The sequence below is a fragment of the Aristolochia californica genome, unplaced genomic scaffold (genome assembly GCF_029961685.1).
Source record: "Aristolochia californica isolate CCGP_79_NKW_82.1479 unplaced genomic scaffold, dmAriCali1.0.hap1 SCAF_11, whole genome shotgun sequence".
Taxonomy (NCBI): domain Eukaryota; kingdom Viridiplantae; phylum Streptophyta; class Magnoliopsida; order Piperales; family Aristolochiaceae; genus Aristolochia; species Aristolochia californica.
Window position 1 is genome coordinate 6635560 of NW_027181782.1, and position 21855 is coordinate 6657414.

The 21855-nt window shown below is 38.3% G+C and overlaps 1 protein-coding gene across 2 annotated transcripts; it reads right to left on the reverse strand.

Annotated features, from left to right (window-relative positions):
• Positions 1-1602: 1602 nt before the first annotated feature.
• Positions 1603-21263, reverse strand: LOC137944104 (lactoylglutathione lyase). 2 transcript variants are annotated; one of them, XM_068789630.1, is made up of 9 exons: positions 21023-21263; positions 20804-20938; positions 18458-18519; positions 17732-17792; positions 17553-17632; positions 17385-17455; positions 17162-17251; positions 16239-16360; positions 1603-1880 (listed from the first exon to the last, which is right to left on the reverse strand). In XM_068789630.1, the coding sequence occupies exons 1-8, from the start codon at positions 21125-21127 to the stop codon at positions 16260-16262; spliced, it is 705 nt and encodes a 234-aa protein (XP_068645731.1). In that variant the 5' UTR covers positions 21128-21263; the 3' UTR covers positions 1603-1880; positions 16239-16259. The 2 variants fall into 2 exon arrangements, with proteins under 2 accessions (XP_068645731.1, XP_068645732.1); XM_068789631.1 differs by having other exon boundaries at positions 20804-20900; positions 21023-21114.
• Positions 21264-21855: the final 592 nt, after the last annotated feature.

Sequence of the window (21855 nt, forward strand, 5' to 3'; positions counted from 1 at the left end):
GATTTGTACAAAATTCTATTCATCATGCTAAATTAATTATTGAGTCAAACTTCCCTCAAAAGTACAAGAAGTATCGAGATAGATAAACGATGGAAACAACATATCTCCCACAATTTACTTAAAGCAGATTGGTTTTAAACCCTAAGATCTTGTAAGAAAATCAGCAATCAAATGTGCTTCTTAAGTGTAGATCAACAGTATGAGATGTTGTGAATACCGTAATTGGATATTAGAACACATATTCATATAATTGGTGAGCTTAAACCATATGAGACACAAATGAGACTATTTAGTACTAAAATGGTGATTGGACTAATAGAGGAATACCATCCAGGAATATAAATTTTATGTTAAGTCGTTACTAATTATTACTTTAGTTAATATATATGTTGATTGGTTGATGCATTTTGAGAGTGCTACTCCAACCCTTTAATGGATAGCAAAATGAATTTTGTCAAACTTGTGCATCATTTGGATGTGAAAGAAACTAGAGTATATTTGTTATCATCCATACAAAACTGAAAATTTGATTAAAGATGGAACACTTAAATGATCTTGTCTATCTTTATTATGACATGAAGCTTAGGACCTGAAATACACAAGCATCAAGATATAGTATGAATAAGACTTATTGGCTCCTTGGACTATTGAGGTCCAATAGCTATTTTTTTTATGATGATGATAGATTCTGTATATGATTTTACTCATAGTTTGACACAGATCATGAAGATAATGAAGAAGAAAACCGTAGTACATGGTTCAAGCCAAACGACACTTTTTTAAGTATCTCAAGAGGAAACACCAATGGAGGTTATAGAGATAGAGACAATGAAAATGTGGTTGATAGAAATGAAGAACATCAAACTAAAAACAATGGATGCTTAAGTGGGTGGTTGTGTTTATTAGTAGCCACATGAAAGATATAATTCTAGTGAAACAAATACTATCTTATCATCAACCCAAGAGACGTCACATAGGGCACCACCAGATCAACCTCAGCTAGAGACAACATTACATGTATCCTACATATGGAGGATTTAACACATATACCATGTATTTAGGTATTATACTCAATATAGTGCACCCTAGCAAATAATTATAATTTGATAAATAACTATTCATTTAAACTTTGATCACAATCTTTTGGTCCACATCAATCATCTGAGCATTAGGTTTTGTTTAGTTTTGACTATTAGACATTTTGAAAGGTCAGTTTGACAATTTGATGTCATAGTATCCAAAAAATGACTTTATATTTGTGGTTCTTACATTATTAGAATTTTCATCTATATCTTTTTCTCTCTTTCCAAACAGTATTTAGAACCCACAAGACACTGAGTTTATGTGCTGAAAATCATTACAATATTTAGCTATTTATTTATAACGTGTTATATACCAAAATAAAAGGGTTAGGATTGGGTATAGGATCGACTGAGTTGACTCAAGATTGATGAACACCAAGTCGGATCCCGATGCCGATTCTCAAAACCTTGAAATATATAACATCACCTCATTTTCTATCTATTTCCTAATTTGCTTATGAGAACATTAGAGGCAACGAAGATATGGATCTGCCTCATCAAAATGGAACCAATACTGGTATTACAGGCAAATGCTTTATATAAGCTACTAAGATACTTCTTGAAAATAGTTCATATTAATAGTTTGTGAAGTAAAATTACTGCTTTAGGGAGTTTTAGTTAACCAATGTCTGACCTTATTCCATGTAGACTATTTCAGAAGCAACTTTGGATCACTTATTTTTGCCAACTTACACTACTTATAAGCTGAATTGACAGAACAAATGTCAAGCCTTCCTTCCCTTCAATTTTTGCTGACTGCACTTTCATAACAGAGGACACAAAACCATCACAAATTTCCTGCACCCAAAACAAGTGTGTGTCAGATTTGATGTGCCCAGCATTAGTAAGAAAAGGGCTAGCTTAACATTATGAAATATGAAACAAACCCAGGTGTAGACAACGGGGTAAATGATTTCTGGACCTACATAATGAACTGGCCCATGTTATAGAACATACTGAACAGTGAGGAGGCACTTCTTCCCTCTGCCTCCCACCTTGTATAAAGAGGAGGATATGTAAGAATGGTAAAATCCACTATAACAGGGAGGCTATGAAAGCCCCCCCAATGTATATGACCGGCCGTGACAAGACAGTTTTTCTTTTTTTACTTGCAAAAATTAAAAGATGAATACAACCATTTTGTATGACTTGTTTCTTAGGGTGAATACAACCCTAATTGGAAATACACCAAACATGTCTTATTTAGAATGATGGTTTTCTTTTTACAAAGTTTAAAGCAATAACTAAGTCAATCATATATTGCAACTATAATTTATGTGTAAAGAAATTTTACTTGGAATAGCTAATGATCTAATCAATCTGAATTTCTTTGGTTCTAGATCATAGATTTGTTTTATTTAATTGTTCTAGATGCTTTGTCCATGTAATGCAGGTGAGTGCTTGTATGCTTGCATACTTATCCAGCACATCATCATTGGGTTCAGGACCTTTGGCTACTACCTGATCAAATGGATTAGAGAATTGGGTTCTCTTCACTTTGTGCAGATTGGATGGTAACACCCTTCAAGACCAAGCTTGTGTTTTAATACAAAAGAGAACAGAAAACCAGCAAGATTGTCTTCTAATAAACCTTTTAAACTAGAAAGAAGGAAACTTGCCACTTATTTCTCCCATCTGAATTCACAAAGATACATCTTAGCATTGAGGGCCAGTTAAAAGCCTTTCAATGAAATGCAAGAAACTTGTTTCCATCCATAAATTGATATACAAGCACCATTAGAAAATATGATCATTTTTAGGGGGAGATCTCCATGCAGGTGATGATAGAAAATTAGCTCAAGAATGTCCCTAGATGATGCAGAGAATATAGCAGGAAAATTCTATGAGAAAGTCGAAATTCGAAATATAAATAGATCCATCTGCGATAGGGGGAAGCCCTGATAAAAGAGAGAACGATCTGGTTAACATACAGAAAGGTGCCAAGAAATCTTACTTCTAGTATCTTCTTTTTTTGGGAAGTCAGTCAGAAAGTCCACACACAGGAAAGGTTCCTCTTTCAAGCAAACACCTTGATTTTTTTTTTTTTTTTTGAAAAACTTATATTAGGGAAATTCTCTAGTTAGCATGTTTTGTTTTAGTAGATTATTTTTCTTAAGAATCTAAACTTGGTAAGTTCATTTTTAGTAAGTCTCTACCAAACTAGTTGCTGGAATTTTCTCCAAGCCTGGTTTACAAAGGCCAAGGTGAACTTTAGTTACCTAGCTATACATATATATTCAGAAAAGGAGCTAGTTATGTTGAGTAATGCACTTAAGAGTTCAAGGCCATTTTCGTCATTAGAGTATCAAGAGTCTAGTCGTAATTGATTCTGTAATTTCTGAGAACTAGTACATTTTTTTAATTCAGAATAAGGAAATACAGCAGCGGGAAAGTGAGGGGTATTTTTGATAATGTATTTTATATGAGTAATATAAGGGGGAAAGAGGTCGTGTGAGACAACCCTATCTTCTTTACCTCTCTTCTGCTGAAACTATCTCCTCACCGTATCTTCCCTCCTAAACCAACCTAGCCATTAATTTGTACAGTTTAGTCCATGGAAAGTCTTATGAAAGTTGAAGTTAGCAAATCTATTGCTGAGTTATAATAGGAAACTCAGTTCTAGGATGTCATTATAAATATAGGATTCAAGAGAACTATAATTAGTTCTGACATTGAAATTAATAGAACTCCAAAGCACTTCTGGCTCAGTTTTTGTTTTCTTGCTCTCTGCTTTCTTGTTTTGTTTGTTGAAGTCATTCATAGTCCAACTCATAGTCCAACTCTAGCTTTTAAGCTGCATCAAAATTGTGTCAGAGGTTGAGTCTGAAGGTTGAGAGATTGCTTTGATGGCACCAAATAGTTGCAGAAGTAGAGGAATAGCGACCCACCAAGCTGCAATCTTATATCCTAATAATGAAATAGCATCTCTAAGAAGACAAGTTGAAGCACTAACACAACAACTTGCTGCATAACCATCCAATTTATAAGCCGAAAAGAATGACATTGATGAAGAGTTCCAAAATCCTTTCCATGAACCCGCACGCAGGAGGGAGCCCTATGTAGTGAGTCAAGTAGATGCTAAATATGGCTCAAAATTGATATATTAGAATTCAAAAGAGGTTTGGTCACTAAAGAGACCCTCAGTTGGCTTCAAACAGTCAGGAAGAAGTTCTAGAGAAGAAAGTTCAATTTGTGCCTACAAGGCTGAATGGAAGGGCATGGCAGAACCAACTCATGATTGGCTGCAAAGAGAAAAAGAAAAAACTATTGATTGGGAAAATATCAACAAAAAACTGCATGATGAATGTTTATCTTTGTTGAAAAATAAATATGGAAGAATCTTACATTACTCTTTTGGAAAGGAGTCTCATGGGAGGAAATTCCAGCCAAAAAGGAATTTTATATTATCAAACTTCTACTGTGTTAGAATTTTTTAATTGTTATCTGACTTATCTTTTAAGAGTTATACTTTTGATGTAACTGGGATATGGTTATTTAAATTTAACTCAGATTCTATGTATTATCTCTACTATAAATAGAGACCATTGTATTCAATATATTAAAATATTATTTTCTTCTTTAAAAATTTACCTATAGAGATAATGTGTTCCTTTTCTTATCTACCATCTATTATTTTATTTTATTTTATTTTTCCCTTTAGTCTTCTTCTTTCCCAGTACCCATTTGTTTCTTTGGAGTTCACACCATCATACCACACTTTCTTGAGTCGATCTTCTCATTTTATATGGCTGACTTTTTATTATGTCCTTAGTGACTTGTTTGCTACCAAGTAATTTTTTCTTACTTGAAAAGTGTTTACAAGGCTGCCTAGTATTGACTTTGCTTGTATCTGTTGTCCATCCTTCTTTTTTGCCATTTTTTTTTCTTTTTGAGTTCTACCCTACATGTAGGGTTTTCTAAGACTCACTGTCTTCACTTATGTTCTTATCTATCTGGTTTGAAGGTGGTTTATTATTTGGAGTGAGATACATGTGTTTTCTTCTTTCATCTAAGTTAGGGCTTTGTAAGCTTTTGCTCCCTTGCTTGAGAGGGAGAACTAGAGGAATATGTTGGTGTTGGTTGAATAAAGAATTTTTTTAGCAAAAGAAGATTGAAGACCAATAATTTTTTTCTTTGTAAGCTGAAGTTACAAACTCCAACTTGAGGGGAAGTGTTGAAAAATAAATATGGAAGAGTCTTATATGAATTTCAAGGAAAAAAATCTCAAGGGAAGAAGCTATAACCAAGGAAGAGTTTTAGTATTATCAGACTTCTACTTTGTAAAAGTTGTTTACTTATTGTAAGACTTATCTTTTAAGAGTTATAGTTTGAGTGTAACTAGAATATGGGTATTTAAATTTACCTCAGATTTTATGTATTCTCTATATTATAAACAAATACTCATTGTACTCAATTTTCAAAAATCTATGAATTATTTTCTTCTGCAAAATTTCAACAATCTTATATTAATGAGCTATAACATTTGCAAACATGTAACTATCTTGCTGAATATTAAAAGCAATCAGTTGCAAAATACATTAGTGGAGAGCAAGGTGCCCAAGATACTCTCACTTTACACGATATATGTTCTAATAGTACATAGGAAAGCGATTAATGTGAAAAAGCAGCTGGCCCATGGGAAGAAATTTTAAATTAATGATTTTCTGAATCTGAAAACAATCAATTGCCAAAAAAATTACAATAATGTGTCCAAGATATTCCCAATTTACACTATGTATGCTCTATTTCTGAAGCACATCAAAAAGTAATTATCATGGAGAAGCAACTGGCCTGTGGGAAGCAAATTTCAAATCAGGTCATCACTGTACCCATAAAGTCATTATAGATAACGCTATGTCTTCTTGTTAACTTTCAAGAGCCTTCGTACATAATTACCAAGGTCTAAAGAGAAGAAGATGAAGAGAGAACTCTAGCTCATGGGAAAGAAGAGAAAGAGGACTCGTGGGAAAGAAAGAGGAGAATGAGAGAATTCTCAAGATGATAATGAAGCTTGATGCTCTAACCCAGCCCTTGAGGCTTTATTTATAGTTGTAAGAAGGTGATTATAATGACTACAATACCCTTAGGCCTACATCTTCAAAAAGAAAAAGACATAAGACATACACCAACTTGTATAATTTACAACTACATACCATCTCTTATTGGAAGTCTTCATATTTACTCTTTTGTGTCATTCTACACATGGGTAAAATTTTAATAACCCCCCTCCAACTGGTGCATAGATATCACAAATTTCCATCTTCGTACAAGTGTCATGAAGAGTTGTTGTTATTACTATTTTGGTGAAGATATCTGCAAGTTGGTTTCACGAAGGGATGTAGAGCATGGTAATGTCCCCAACTTGCAGTTTTTTTCTGATAAAATCGCAACCTATTTTGATATTTTTGGTACTTTCACGAAATACTGGGTTTGTTACTATTTGAATTGTTGTTTGATTATCACAATGAAGCTACATAGATTTCTTGAATGGTAGACCGGTTCTGATAGCTTGGATTTTATCCATCTCATTCCATTCATTGTCTGGGCCATAGCTCAATATTCTGATTCTGCACTGGAACGAGCTACCACTAATTGTTTTTACCTTGCTAAGTGACTAAGTTGCTACCTACCATTGTTCAATAATCAGAAAGGGATTTTTTGATATCTGGAGAGCATGCCTAGTCTACATCGGTAAACCCTTCTATATTGATATGTCCATGGTTTTTGTATAACAACCCGTCCTAAATTTTTCTTGAGGTATCTTAGAATTCTTTCCGATGCCATTCAATATGAGATACAAGGATGATGCATGAATTTACTAACAATACTAACTGCAAAGGAAATGTTTGGCCGAGTTACAATAAGGTATATTAATTTTCCAACAAGTCTTTGAAATCTTACCACATCCACCTCATCCCCTTCTTCAATGTGTAATTTTGCATTGGGATCCATAGGTGAATCAAGAGGTTTACAACCTAGCATTTTTGTTTCTTCCAACAAGTCTAACACATACTTTCTTTGTGATAAAGTGATGTCATATCTAAATTGCAAAACCTCTATGCCAAGGAAATATTTTAGTAATCCTTAGTCTATAATATTTGGCTGAGTTCAGACATTGTTTTCTGAATTTCATATTTATCACTTCTGATTAAGATAATGTCATCTACATACACAACCATAAGTACTATACCAGATTGAATATGTTTGACAAATACTGAGTGATCACTTTCACATCTTTTGAATTGGAGACCAAGGATCACCTCTCTAAACAAATCAAACAATGCTTGAGGGGATTGTTTTAAGCTATCATTAGACTTGAAATTTTTGCATACTTTCTCCCCCTCAACCACAAAACTGGGTGGTTATAACATGTAAACTTTTTTTTGGAGATCTCCATTTAAAATTTAATATCAACTTAATGAAGGTCGCACTGAAAGTTTGTAGCAAGGGAAATAAGAAGAACATATACCGAGTTAAGTTTTGCTACCAGTGAAAAAGTTTCTTCATAGTTAACTCCATAGGATTGAGTGCATCCTTTGGCGACAAGTCTTACTTTGAGACGGACTATACTTCCATACACATTATGTTTCATAGTAAAAACCACTTACAACCAACAAGCTTTTTTCTCTATGGTAAGGAAACGCGCCTCCGCTTTTCGCCGACTCTCGAAGGCGGAAGCTTAGGAGAAGAGAGAGTGTAGACTCTACTTCTGTTGTGACAAGAAATAACACCCAGGCCATCGTTGTTGGCTACGATAGCTGAGTGTGATGATGGTCTCGGAGGCAGACGAAGACAACATGTCACCGAACACATTGACCTCGCGTACAATAGAGAACGACCATCCCGATCAAAGCCTCGTGACCACATCGATACACGCCTAGCACAGTGGCATCACCACGAGCAATACTCAGAAGCTTTGAAGCCCCAATGATGAGCAGGAGGTAGGTGGTCCTCATTGACAATGCCACCTCCCATAACTTCATCAACACCTCACTATTCCAGGAATTGGGCCTTCAGGTGGTGAGTAGCGAAACCTTCACAGTGATCATGGCACATGGGTACCGTATAAGAGGCGATGGGCTCTGCACCAACCTCGAAATTGAAATCCAAGGGTTGCGCATCAAGAAACACTTATACTTGTTTACCATGGACAGTGCCAAGGTAGTGCTCGGAGTGGCATGGCTTCACCTCTTAGGCGACGTCTGTCTAAACTGGAGAAGTCTCTCAGTGACATTCAAACTCAATGGGAGGAAGGTCAAGTTTCAAAGGGCACCAGCTCTAGCCACGGTTGAGGTATCTCTGAAGGCGATGACAAGAATTGTAGCAAAGGAGGGGCAAGGCTGCTTACTCGAGTATAATGGAATTGCAAGGGTGGAAGAGCCCACTATGATAGATGCTACCCAGAAATTGTAGAACTATTCACTGAGTCCGCATGTGTTCGACCCTCCAATAGGGCAACCATCGACTCAACCCTATGAACATTCCATTCCCTACAAGCAGACGGCCACCCTCCATGTATTCAACCCTACTAGCACCCATTCTATCAAAAGGCTGAGATAGAGCGGATCGTAAGGGAGATGCTATCAGCTGGAATCATAATGCCCTGTAGCAGCCCCTTTTTTCAGTCCTATTGTTGGTACGTAAGAAAGACAGGGGATGGTGTTTCTGTGTCGACTACAAAGCACTCAAAAAAATTTCAATCCTCAACAAGTTTCTCATTCCAACCATAGAGGACTAGTTAAATGAACTAGGAGGAAAGTGTTTACCAAATGAGACCTCGCGCCTGGCTACCACCAAATCCGGTACCAGCCCCTTTTTTCAGTCCTATTTGTTGGTACGTAAGAAAGACAGGGGATGGTGTTTTTGTGTCGATTACAGAGCACTCAAAAAAATTACAATCCTCAACAAGTTTTCCATTCCAACCATAGAGGACTAGTTAAATGAACTAGGAGGAAAGTGTTTACCAAATGAGACCTCACGCCCGACTACCACCAAATCCAGATGAAAGCGGAGGACACTATGAGTTTTTAGTCATGCCTTTCAGCCTCACTAATGCCCCCTCCACGTTCCAAACCTTGATGAATCAGATCTTTCAGTCGCACCTCCGTAATTTCATCCTTGTTTTCTATGATGATATTTTCATTTATAGTTCTGATTTTAGCACCCACTTGATCCATTTGCAGTTAACCCTCCAAATACTAGGGGACAATCACCTAGAACTTAACCAAAAAAAGTGTTAATTCAACTATCTAGGTCACTTAATTCCAGAAAAAGATGTCTTTGTTGACCCTTCTAAAATTGAAGGCATGCTCCAGTTGGAAACCCCACAAGATGCCAAAGGCTTGCAAGGATTTCTTGGCCTTACAGGTTATTACCATCGCTTTGTGGAAGGTCATGGTAAAGTTTGAAGAACCCCTCACATGGCTACTCAAAAAAGACGCCTTTCAATGGGACGAGGAAGCACAAGACTGCAATCCTAAAGCTTGGGAAGCTTCTTCTGTCTACCTGCATTGCCCATGTCCCTTGGTGTCTTTGGATTGAATGAAACAACTGATGGTTCAGCTGTAAGTTCGAAACCGTGGACGAAGTTATTATTCGCACTACCGATCTTGTCTCTTGTTGGCTTCATTCAAGAAAGTAATTCGCTTGTTTAGCTGATGTTCCCCTATGTATTAATTGATGCACTGTGGCCCAAATGTCCATCCCCTCCAAGGCCCCTCTCACGCAAGAATGGCAACCTCCCCCCGTTGGTTCCCTTAAACTCAACTTGATGGAAGTGACTTGGACAATCCGGGGATAGTTGGATTTGAGGGGGTCTTTCATCACTTGAGCAGTACTCCCATCATTACATATGCAGGTCCCTTAGGCATCTTGTACTCCACTTCTACTAAGCTTCTTGGTCTCCTCCATGGCTTCATAACTTTTCGGGACCACCTCCACGGCCCGTTAATCATTGTCATTGGATTGTGTGCCTCCATTGTGTCATTGGGATATCTTCCATGAGATTTTGGATATTTCTTCTGTAATTTGTTGTTCTTGAAATCATGTCCCAAGATCTGCTAATTCTTTTTTTTTTTATGATGCTGATTTTTATTAAGACAAAAGCTCAAAAGAGCAGTTTACAAAGGGGAAAGCCTTCCCAAACAATGAGAGATTGCTGAAAAATTCCAAATTTTGCCAATTTATCAACCAAAGAGTTGGTTGATCCAGGAATGAGATTCCAATTACAATGGATAGAAGATACAATGTCAGCAATACTATCTGTGATGGGCCAATGGTGTCAAGGGGGGGGGAGCTGTCTTTGGAACACCAACTAATAACTGTCTACGAATCACATTCAATGATTAACTTGCCATGGAGACGATCCTTGAAGATTTGGAGGCCGAATAGAAGAGCACTAACTTCAGCAGTATTAGAATCGACAATACCCACCAAACCAGCATAAGAAAGAATAGGGTCTCCATTATGACCTCTGAAAACACCACTTGCTCCAACCGGCCCTGGACAACCAATAGCACTACCATCAAAATTGAATTTAATGCAGTCGCAAGGGGGACGATCCCAGATGGCCATACTTGGAGTTCAGAAGGGGCCAGACACATGGGCGATCAAATTCCAATTTTTCCGAAGGGAAACACCCAATAGAGCCACAAATTCCTTCCTTATATGAAACCAGCTCGAGATGAGGCCAAAGGCATGAGAAGTCGTGTAGTCCGGGGTGCAAGCTTTTATGTTGAATCTCTGGTTATTTCGCTCGAGCCAAATGCACCTTGGAACATGCGCAAGACAGGCTGAAATTTTTAACTTGCCCAGCCAAGGAAGGTGAATCCTTCTAACCATCTCAAAGATGCCCGAAGAGGTCCTGATGTAGCCCCACTTGGAGCCCAATCTTCTGAAAAATTATCATCCAGACTAGCCATGAAAATCCACAGTGTAAGAGGACATGCTGGACTATCTCATCGCACTCACCACAAAGGGGGCAAGAAAGATCAGGGGCGGTGAAGCCTCTTCTATGAGGTTGTCAGAAGTAAGAATCTGTTCTCCGATGGCCGACCACACGAAAATTTTGATTTTGCATGGCACTGAGAGTTTCCAAGCCAAATTTGCCTTGTGCTCATGTATACTGTAGTCTTGCTTTGTGATATGAGAGTAAGCAGAAGTAACAGTGAATCGACCATTAATGCAGGGCTTCCAAATCAGCTTATCAACTGAATGCTCCCGGATAATAGAATTGCTGAGTCTGGTAAGGAGAGAACAAAAAACTGACGATTCCTCATCATTTAATCCCCGGTGGAACGGGAGACTCCACCACTGATCTCTCCATGAATCAGCCACAGAGCAAGAGAGGTCTCTAGCCATCCATGCAGCCCTAAGAAGTCCTCTGAGAGGGATCGGGGGCCACACCATTCATCCGATCAAAAGAGTAGGGTCCTTCCATTGCCCGTGTGAAACAAGGTAGCATCTCTGAATACTGGAAGGAGCTTAAAAGTTGATTTCCATATCGGGGATAGAAGGCGAGCGACGCCACCCTCTCTCTACAAGGCACCCGAAAACTGAAGGTAAAATTTAACCATATTCCTCCATAAACTGTTATGCTTGTTGTTGAAGTTCCAAATTCATTTGAGCATAAGAGCTTTGTTCATTTCCTTCGTAGGCCGGATGCCTAATCGTCCCTATTATGAGGCATGCAAATATCCTTCCAACTAACCAAATGGTATCTGAAGGTGTCTTCTGATCCTCTCCAAAGAAATCGCCAACGGATGGCATCAATTTTGGAGCATACGGAAGCGCTCAACATGGTGCCTCCCTCCAATCCCTGGTTGTAAAGGGAGGGCCCCACTAATTTTTAATTCCTTTTGCTGAAATATAAGCACACTTCTTCAAAAAAAGAAGCAGTGTTTGACCGCTTAAAAAAAGTAATGACCACCGCCCCTATGCTAGTCATACTGGATTTCTCCAACATTTTTACTCTCGAGACCGACATCTCAAGGAAAGGCATCAGAGCCGTACTCATGCAAGAAGGGAGACCCATCACATACTTAAGCCAATCATTGTCAAATAGAGCACGATTAAAATCAGTCTATGAGAGGGAGCTCATGGCTTGGTGTTAGCCGTCCAAAAATGGAGACACTGCCTCATGGGGTGGCACTTCATCATCAAAGCGGATCAACGAAGTTTGCGTTCCTTATGGACCAACGTTTGGTGGCGGAAGAACAGCAAAAGTGGGTAACCAAACTCATGGGTTTTGACTTCGAAATTCAATACAAGCCTGCCCGTGATAACACAGTGGCTGATGCAAAATCCTGTAAATCTTTTTTTTTTTTATAAAGATGCAATTCATTAAAAAGCAAAAAATTACAAAGAGATAGGGAGCAGGTCCCTAACAACAAGATGTTGAAGAGATGCTCCCTGTTTGGCAAGCACATCTGCTGCCGAATTTGCAGATCTCGGAGTGTGAGACCAAATACAAGAAAATAATGTGGTAATCTCTAAAATCTCTTGGAAAGTTTCACAATGCCTCATGGTGGAAAGGAAGTGCCACGGCCCCATTCAATGACTACCTTGGAATCCCCTTCAATGTGAATTGGGCCACTACATTTATCTTTGAAAATCTGGAGCCCGTTGAGAAGACCATGAAGCTCTGTAGACATTGAGTCGGAGATGCCTAATGGACCTGCATAAGAAAAACACTGATTGCCAAATGAGTCCGAAATTACACCTCCGAAACCTGCGATCCCCGGATTACCGAGAGAAGAACCATCAAAATTCAATTTTAAGTATCCAACCTCTGGGGGCGCCCACTCTTTCATAACTTGAATCTTGGTCCCCAAATGCATCCTTGCTAGATTGCTCCAGTTTTCACAAATAGAAGTGCCCTTGAAAGAGCAAAAAGGTTTTTTCGTCAAGAGCCAGGTGGATATTTGGCCCATCACTTTTTCCGCTACATTTTTCTCATATCCAAATTTAGCCTCGAACTGCCTCCTATTCCGTTCATTCCAAATCCCCCATGGCACAAAACTGACACATGCCGATAGCATCATTTTACCGAGCCCAGGAAGGGGATAACCATAGATTGACTTGCTAAAACTGAACAGATCTGCAGAGATACATATTTGCAAACCGAAATTGCAAAAGATAGAGGACCAAACCTTCCAAGAATACGGGCATAATAACAGGGTATGGCTGGCGAATTCTTCTTCAATGTTACAAAAAGGACATAGCAAGTCTATTGAGGGATGACCCCTTCTTCGAAGCACATCCGCTGTAAGGATCTTATTTTGGCAAGCTACATGAAGAATTTTACCTTTGGAGGGTAACAGAGACGCCACACAAAGTATATATCATGCTCGCTCTGCATTGAGTCCCAACCATTAATGTGTCTGTATGCAGATGCAACTGAGAATTTGCCGCTTTTGTCAGGCCACCAGATGAGCTTGTTTGCATTAGAAGGCCTCATCCTGACATGGTTCAAAGAAATTGTGAGAGGGTTCTCTCACAATTTCTGCTATCTCCTTTGCATGTTTCACTGGATTTGAGGAACTAGAACAAGAGATTCAGCAAGATGACGGCCTCCGAAAGATCCAGCAGGACTTGCTGGTAGATCACTCCAGCCATCCTTAGTACATGTTAATGGCTGTTTGATGTTCAAGAACCGCCTCGTCCTTCCTCCTTCCTCAACATGCATTCCACGCATACTCAAGGAATCTCGCTCCACCCCCTCAGGTGGCCATTCAAGATACCTTCGCAACTATAAGAAGCTCGCCAGAGTGAAACATTGACAGGTCTTAAAAGAGGCGTCCAATAGTTTGTGGAATCTTGTGAAGTTTGCCAAAGCAACAAGTACAATACCCTTACACCAGTGGGGTTGTTCCAACCGCTTCCTATTCCTCTACAAGTGTGAGAAGACATATCCCTCAATTTCTTAGGTGGGCTCCCCAAGGCTCACAACTTCAACACTATTCTGATTGGTGTTGACTGGTTGACAAAGAACAGTCATTTCTTACTCCTCGGTCATCCCTATATGGCCAAAAAAGTTAATGCCCTGTTTGGCAAGGAAGTCATATGCCTACATGGGTTCACACAAACTGTTCATCAGCTACTTCTGGAAAGAACTTTTCAAGCACTCTGATACTGAACTTCGCATGAGAGCCACTTATCATCCTCAGACAGACTGCCAAACTGAAGTAGTAAACCGCTGTTTGGCAACCTATCTCTGATGTTTCCTGGGGGACCATCCTAAATCCTGGCCCAAATGGACCCAGTGGACTGAACTTTGGTACAATACCACTTATCACCGAGCTGCAGGGATGACACCGTTCAAAGCTCTCTACAGAAGGGACCCTCCCTCCTTTTTCAAGTTCTTGGATTCCACATCACTGGTAGATGAAGTTAATTAACAGCTCTACGAGCAAGGGTAAATGCAGAATAAAGTCATATGCCCATCGCACAGACTTTGTCTACCTCACGCTCCAGCCCTATTGCCTCAAGTCCTTGGCTACCAAACCCAATGAAAAGCACCTTCCATGATTCTATGTACCCTATCAAGTGCTGGAAACAATTGGTGCAGTAGCCTACCGGTTAGACCTCCCACCTTACTCCAAAATCCACCCAGACTCCCATGTCAACCAGCTCAAGAAGTCCATACTTGCCCCACCTTCCTGCTAGCCATTGCCAGCTTGCCTCACAGAAATCTAACCCTCTCTGTCCAGCCCGCCCATGTCCTCAATATTTGGCAACTCCCTCGCCGGACCCTCATGGTATTAATCCAATGGCTGGACCTTTCAGACTTCGAAGCCACTTGTAAACCATATCATGTTATCCAGTCCCAATTGCCTTCCTTCTGGTAGAAGAGGAGCGGGGGGAAGGTTGGGGAGTGCACTGATGGACTCTTGATAACCCAAGTCTATAGAAAAGAGGGAATACAGCAACTGGAGGACATATAGGAGGAACTAAGGTGCCCACGGAAGAGGTTCCACATGGTAGCACCAGTACTGTCCTCTAGGAGATAGTTAGTTACGGGCAACTAAAGGAAGGAATAAGGGGGTGGCAGAGGGGTACAGCAGGGGTTATGAAAATACAAGGGAGTTACGGGGATGAGCTAGACCCTCGAAGTTTAGAAGAGCACTGCATAGAAGGAACCAGAGAAGGTAGAAGCTGCTTCTGATCCAAGAGGTCGTCTATTTCTGGAGCTTCGGCATGGGATCCATCAGTTTCACTATATTGACAGGTGTCATACTTGTCAATTTTCAAACGGTAATGCTACCAATGCTGGACTTTATTAACCTCTGCCTACACTCGAGGAGCCTTGGACAGATTTAAGCATGGATTTTGTTCTGGACAAAAAGATCATTGGACTCAGTTTTGTAGTCATGAAAGGATTTTTAAATGAAACACATTTCATTGTTGAGTAAAAGGACTGCAGAAGTCTCACATATTGCTTGCTTGTTTTTCAAATAAGGAGTTTGTTGCATGGGATGTCACAACCAATCACTTCTGACAAGGATACCACATACATCAGTCCCTTTTGGAGGAGCTCATGCAAGTTACAGCATACTAAACCAAATATTAGCAGTGCCTACCACACGCAAACTGATGGGCAGACTGAAATGGTCAATTGTATCCATGGAAATTTACAACTGAGCTTTATTGGAGATCATCCTAAGATCTGGGATTTACTGTTCCTTTTTCTGAATATTCCTTCAAGGTCCACAAGTCTATATATATGTCTACATCTTTTAAAAGTCGTAATTGGTAGAAACACAAATGCAGTGTCTCATTTCAGTGTTGTATAGAGACTTCAAAAGGTCAACAGTTTTATCCCAAAAGAAGCACATAGAAGCATCCCACAAAGACATCCTATAAAAGCTTAACATAAGTATATAGTACATAGGATTTTACTGTCAGCTTTGTTCGGTGTCAATCTCCGTGCACCTGATCAATCTTATTTCACCGAGTCTGCTTATTCAGAATGATTTGCATACTGCTTAGCAACTTAACCAAACAATTTGAGGACACAATCACATTACTTCCCACTGTATTGAGCAACACTTCTATTTAAGAGCTGAAGTTAAGTTTACATGGTACATATTGAAGATGACTATCAACTAAGGCATAAATGAGTAAAAAAACCAAGAACATAAGAATAAATAATAACACCTGAAGCTTGGAAGACCTTTACTAAGATGCATCTGAAGAGATGTGCCCAATTCCGTTAAGATCAAATATTTCAATCCAATAACCATCAGGGTCCTTTATAAAGGCCAGCCCTTTCATTTTGCCTGCAATCAGACAAATCTCCATTTTAGTCCTCATAGATAACAGCGAAGAAAGAGATTTCATGGAGAAATAAGAGAAAGAAAGGTGAAAAAAGAGGAGGAAGGAAAGCAACACACGCTGCATTGGATTTCGTGCCAGAAAAGCACGAGCTCCCTTCTTTTCTTTCAGGGTTAAGTGGAAATTTACATAAAGGATAAAAATGCCCCTAGATACAAAAAGTCATATATCTCCTTAGAATACAACCCTAATATGAATGAAATTTGAAACATAAGACTATAAGAACATTATCTATATAGTAGACATAAACTATGATAAAACATGATATGTGAAATGACCAAAATACCCTGGACTAATATTTTAACAATTACCATGTTTGGCTTTTCTTTATAATAAAAAAAAGTTACAAGTTTTTCTTCTTTTGGAATATTGGTTCTCATAGACTACACCTACCCCTTGGAGAGACCGGATACCCAAGATCTCATATTAGAAACACTGCCATGCAGCCACCAAGCCAAATGACCAATCCACAAAAAAGAACTACAACATTTTTTTTTGAATAATGTAAAATAAATAAAGACAAAAAGCCTCACAAATACACAGTTCAGTTAACTCACAAATTCTTTACATACACACAAGAGAAAGTGAGAATTGCACCCAACACATCAAATTAAAACCCCCCACGTGGCTATTGAGCCAAAGACTTAAATAGGTACTCAAAACAGTATTCTTAAAAGCATCTAATAGATATTTTATCCATGTATTTCTAGGGGAAGAGAGAGGGAGGAGAGAGAAAGAAAGATTACCATCAACTGGTTTCTTCACAAACTCCACCCCTAACTGTTCAAAACGCTCACAGGCCTTGTATACGTCATCAACAGTAATGCCTATATGTCCTGAAACCAAAACAGATCACAAACCAAGGATTAGTGTTGATCCCAGATTTCAAACACTTAACTTTGATTTCACTATTTGTAGTTCTAATACAGTCATATTTTCAGAAAGCTAGTTGTACATGGAACTTCATACCGAAGCCACGAGGGTCAGAGTTGCCGTTGTGGTAACCTTTGAATTCGGGATCACTTTCAGTTCCCCAGTTACTAAAAGTATTGAGAAAGAAGTACCATCAGGGAAAAAATTCAGACTTAAATAATAATTTTAAAAATTGAAGATATAACAGGTCCCGGATGTCCTTACTGCGTAAGCTCAATAGTGGCCTTCTGGCTGAAAGTCCAAACTGTTCTATCTGATGGAATAGTAGGAGCTGCTGCTGGATTCTATTAATGAAAATTTGACCACAATCGTTTACTTGTGGACAACAAGACAATGGATACACTAATAAGCCTATTCTAGAAACAACATTATATAGAATTTACCTCATACCCCATAAAGTACAAGCTGAACTTCATTTCTGGGAAATCCAACCTCTTCAGTAACCTAGATATTTTCGACACAAATGAGAGGATTATGAGGTAGTACTAATTCCTTGTGATACAGGGCATGCATCTGATTGACTTTTGATGCCAGTATACTAGATAGGAGTGTAAAAGACAAAACTTTGAAACCAAAAATGAGTTTCCCACGGGTAGAGTGACACTCATAAAAAGGGCCATGCAAAACAACTTCCAGATAGAAACAGGAGTTGCAATCCACAGTCCATAAGCATACAAGATATCCACTGAAGCAATAGTTGATTTTGAACTGACATAGATTATCCTTCACAAAAATCAGGTTTGTGTATCATTACATCATCATACAATCAATGGGTTTTCCATGGCCCCATTTGGTATCTGGTCTAACAATCTATCAAATCTCATTTAAAATAGATCCAAGTTATGGTAATCAGTATAATGTGGACAATTTACCATTATATGCATTATAACTAATTAATGATTTGTTCCACATGATGGAAATTTTGCACACAAGCCATCGCTCCCTAACTCCATTTAAATTTAAAAAAAGTGTCTGTCAATAATCTTTGATACCAACAAGATAAGCAACCACACAGAACTCAGTAATACAGAGGAGGATTTATATTCACTCTGTTGAATTACAGATGATGGTCTTCAGAAAAATATAGAAAAGGCAAATTTAAAACTTACGTCATGCCCAAAACACGGGAGTAAAAGTCAAGGCTGACTTTGGGATCTTTAATTCGAAACATCTGCAAACCCAAGTCAGCTGTTAGTTATGTACGAGAGGAAATAATTAAGAGGCATGGAAACATTTAAAGCATGTTTTTTCCCCTTGATTACATCATCTGACTATTTCTTTCTTTTCCTATGTTTACATATATATCTTATCCTTAATCTATACACAAGAAATTCTCATGAGATTGTTATAAGGAGATCAATATGGCCTCACAAAGGATACAAAATATTAGGGCTTTAAATATGAAAGTAATGAAAGATAACATATTTTCAGCACTAGAGTTATTAAGGATGGCATCTATTTTCTTTTACCCAAGGATGCAGTAGAGATGAATAGACTCCAAACAACAAGAAAACATAAAAAGCGACAATAAAAAGTCTAATTGGCTGGCTGAAATAGATTCAGCCCCTTTTACCAAATGGTAAAGCCAATGCTAGGAGTAAGGCACCCAGATCAGCAATTCAAAGCAACAGAAAAGACCGTCTATGATTCCCCGCAGATGGAAGGGTCAATCTTAACCAAGTTGAAGTAAACATTGGACTAAGAGGGGGGAGGGGGGGTGTGAAAGTAAAAGTAATAGTGAATTACTTTTTTTTATTAGTGTGCTCAAAGGAAAGTACAGTGTAAAATACTTTCTTGTATTAGTGTGCACAATGAAAAATTTAGTGGAAAGTGAAGAATGAGTTTATTAATAAAATACTCTGATAGATTTAAATTTATTAAGATAGTTTTATTTAACTTTTTAATCAACAAAATAAGATAAATAATTAAAAAATTTATATAAAAATATTCAATTAATTAAATATAAAAAATAATATACCTAAACAAACATGGTTACTTTTATAATGTCTAGATACTTAATCAAATTCTTACTTTTACAATGTCTAAATTATCACTCTTAAATTAGTAATTCAATAACTATTAAATTTAATGAATATAACCAATAAATAAATAGGGTATTTTATCAATAAAATAATAACCCAGTAATACCATTCACAAAAAAAGGATCTAGATAAAGGATAAGGTAACCCAAAAAAAAAAAAAAAAAGGATAACATTCACAATGATAAACTCTACTAATAACCTCCATAATTTTTTAAACTTTATTACAGGGAGCTGCATTTCCATTCTTAAATGATTCAACAAGATGATAAGCGAAGTAGACTAACTAATAGAAAAATAAAAAGAATGGCATCAAATAAAACATCAAGAATCGAATTAAATAGTTTTAGCGATGGCTTCCTCCCAAAATGACAAACTGAATCAAGCACCCCAATAGCTTTCTTCACCTTTCCTGTGCGGCCATACCCTCTGACAATTATGAGAAATATGGCTTCATCAGGCAGTGAACCCATTGTGCTTGGCATTTCCTCGAGAAGATTATCTACATTCTGCAACTGACGAAAAGCACTAAGCTTTTGTATCACTGCCTTTGTAGGTGGATTGATTGTGTCGAAAATTGGGAATCCCAGATGCACATCTAAATGTTTTGAGGGCTTCAGCTGCAGATTTCTGTTGAAGGATGAGATGGTAAGAGTTGGAAACGTAGAAAACACAAAACACCGCAAAGGTGATCAAAGTCTCTGATACAAAGCTTCTTCCACTCGGTGCTCTGCAAATTTCCGGAAACCCAGCAGCCAGTTTCTGGAGTATGAGCAAACCGGCTCTGGTAATGAGCTTCTTCCGCCTCGGTGCTCTGCAAATTGAGCCAGCGCTTGCAAACAAGGCCAAAGGCATCCTTATCCTTCTGGGTATCCAACTTGGAAAAAAATCGCCCCAAGCTCGTCTTCCATCAAGAATTCGTTGATGCAGACAGTAACCCTGCCATGTTCAGCTTTCTGGACTTTTGCCATTGGAGTATAGACAAAAGGAGACTAAAGGGGAACCTTGATCTATCTCCAGAAGATGAAGAATGACAAGACGAGCTAGAAGAAGAAAGAGGAAAAGAGGAGTCTCAACGTCAAGCGTCGAGTGAAAGGACGAGTGAAAGTGAATTCACTGGTCTCGTGGAGTGAAGTACCTGTGTAATCACTCTCACTTTCCACTTACACAACGCACTAACGCTTTTGGAGCCACTTTCCCTCGTGAAAGTTCACTTACACAGTACACTAACAGGCCCAAGGGAAAAAAGTTTATATCCATTTCTCTGTTCCCTCTTTCTGTATGAATCTACTTACACGATGAGGTCTGAATTTTAGCAAAGATATATTACATAATAGTTCCTCTGTGGACTTGCTAGGTCAAAGCTTCAAACAACGAAAAGGTGATCAGAAAGGATAAAAGGAGCATAAGACTTACTGTCTGCTGCATGAAGTATCCTTTAGTCGCTTCATCCGGCGCGACACAAAGTCCCGGATTGTTAGATGAAGATTCTTTCAACTCAGAAGCCATTGAACTGGATCGGGAAAAGAGCAACCGGAAGTTACGAGAAGCCTGCAGCACAAATAAGCATCAATTGATCCTGGTAAAAGAAGGGAAAAAAGAAAAAAACGGGGAGAGAGAGAGAGAGAGAGAGACCTTAGACTGTATGTTGGAGTTGAAAATGGGAATACGGTTCGAAGGGCTCTGGAAGGGAAGACGGAGAGAATTACGACAGAAAGAGGATAAGATTATGGAAGCCATGACGTTTTATATTAGAATTCGGTTTGTATAAGGGTCCAGTTCGTCCCCCAATCCCGGCAAGACGATCCCGAAGCGGAAAACAGGCCGTGCCAGTGAGTGAAGACTCCCACAAATACGTGAGATCGATCATTCAGAGCTAATGGCTAAGGGCATCCAACAAAAAAAAAAAAAAAAAATCAAGAGGAACCACGCACCCATGCATTCCCTAATAAAAGGGGCTCAAATCCGTTGAAACGACTGGAATAGTTAATGAAAGTTTGCCATATAAGAAAAGAAAGATCATGTAGGAATGAGGCTCAATAAAAGCAACAGAAAATTCCAGCATTATTAAAAATCATGTTAGACAAATTTGAGGTAAAAATGCTTTTATTAAGGGATCAAAGTAGCAGGCCACAATATAATCAACCTTTTCTTCTCCATTTTGATTGATTTATTTTTCTCTAAATACTTAAATTATCTATTACTCTAATGTAAATTTTAAAATTTTGTTTGAATTTTTGTGCTTAGGCCCTATGAAGGATTTAATATTAAACTATTTTCAATCATATTTAAAAAAAATTATAATTAATTATAACCCTACATATCTAATCCGGTTTAGTTTAAATTAAATTTTATGCTTTCTTTCTTGAAAAAAAATTATGTGCTCATGTGCATGTGGTTTGATATAACCAATAGGAGACAAGGTATCAAAATAGATGATTGGTTTATCAATGTCAATACCTAAAGGA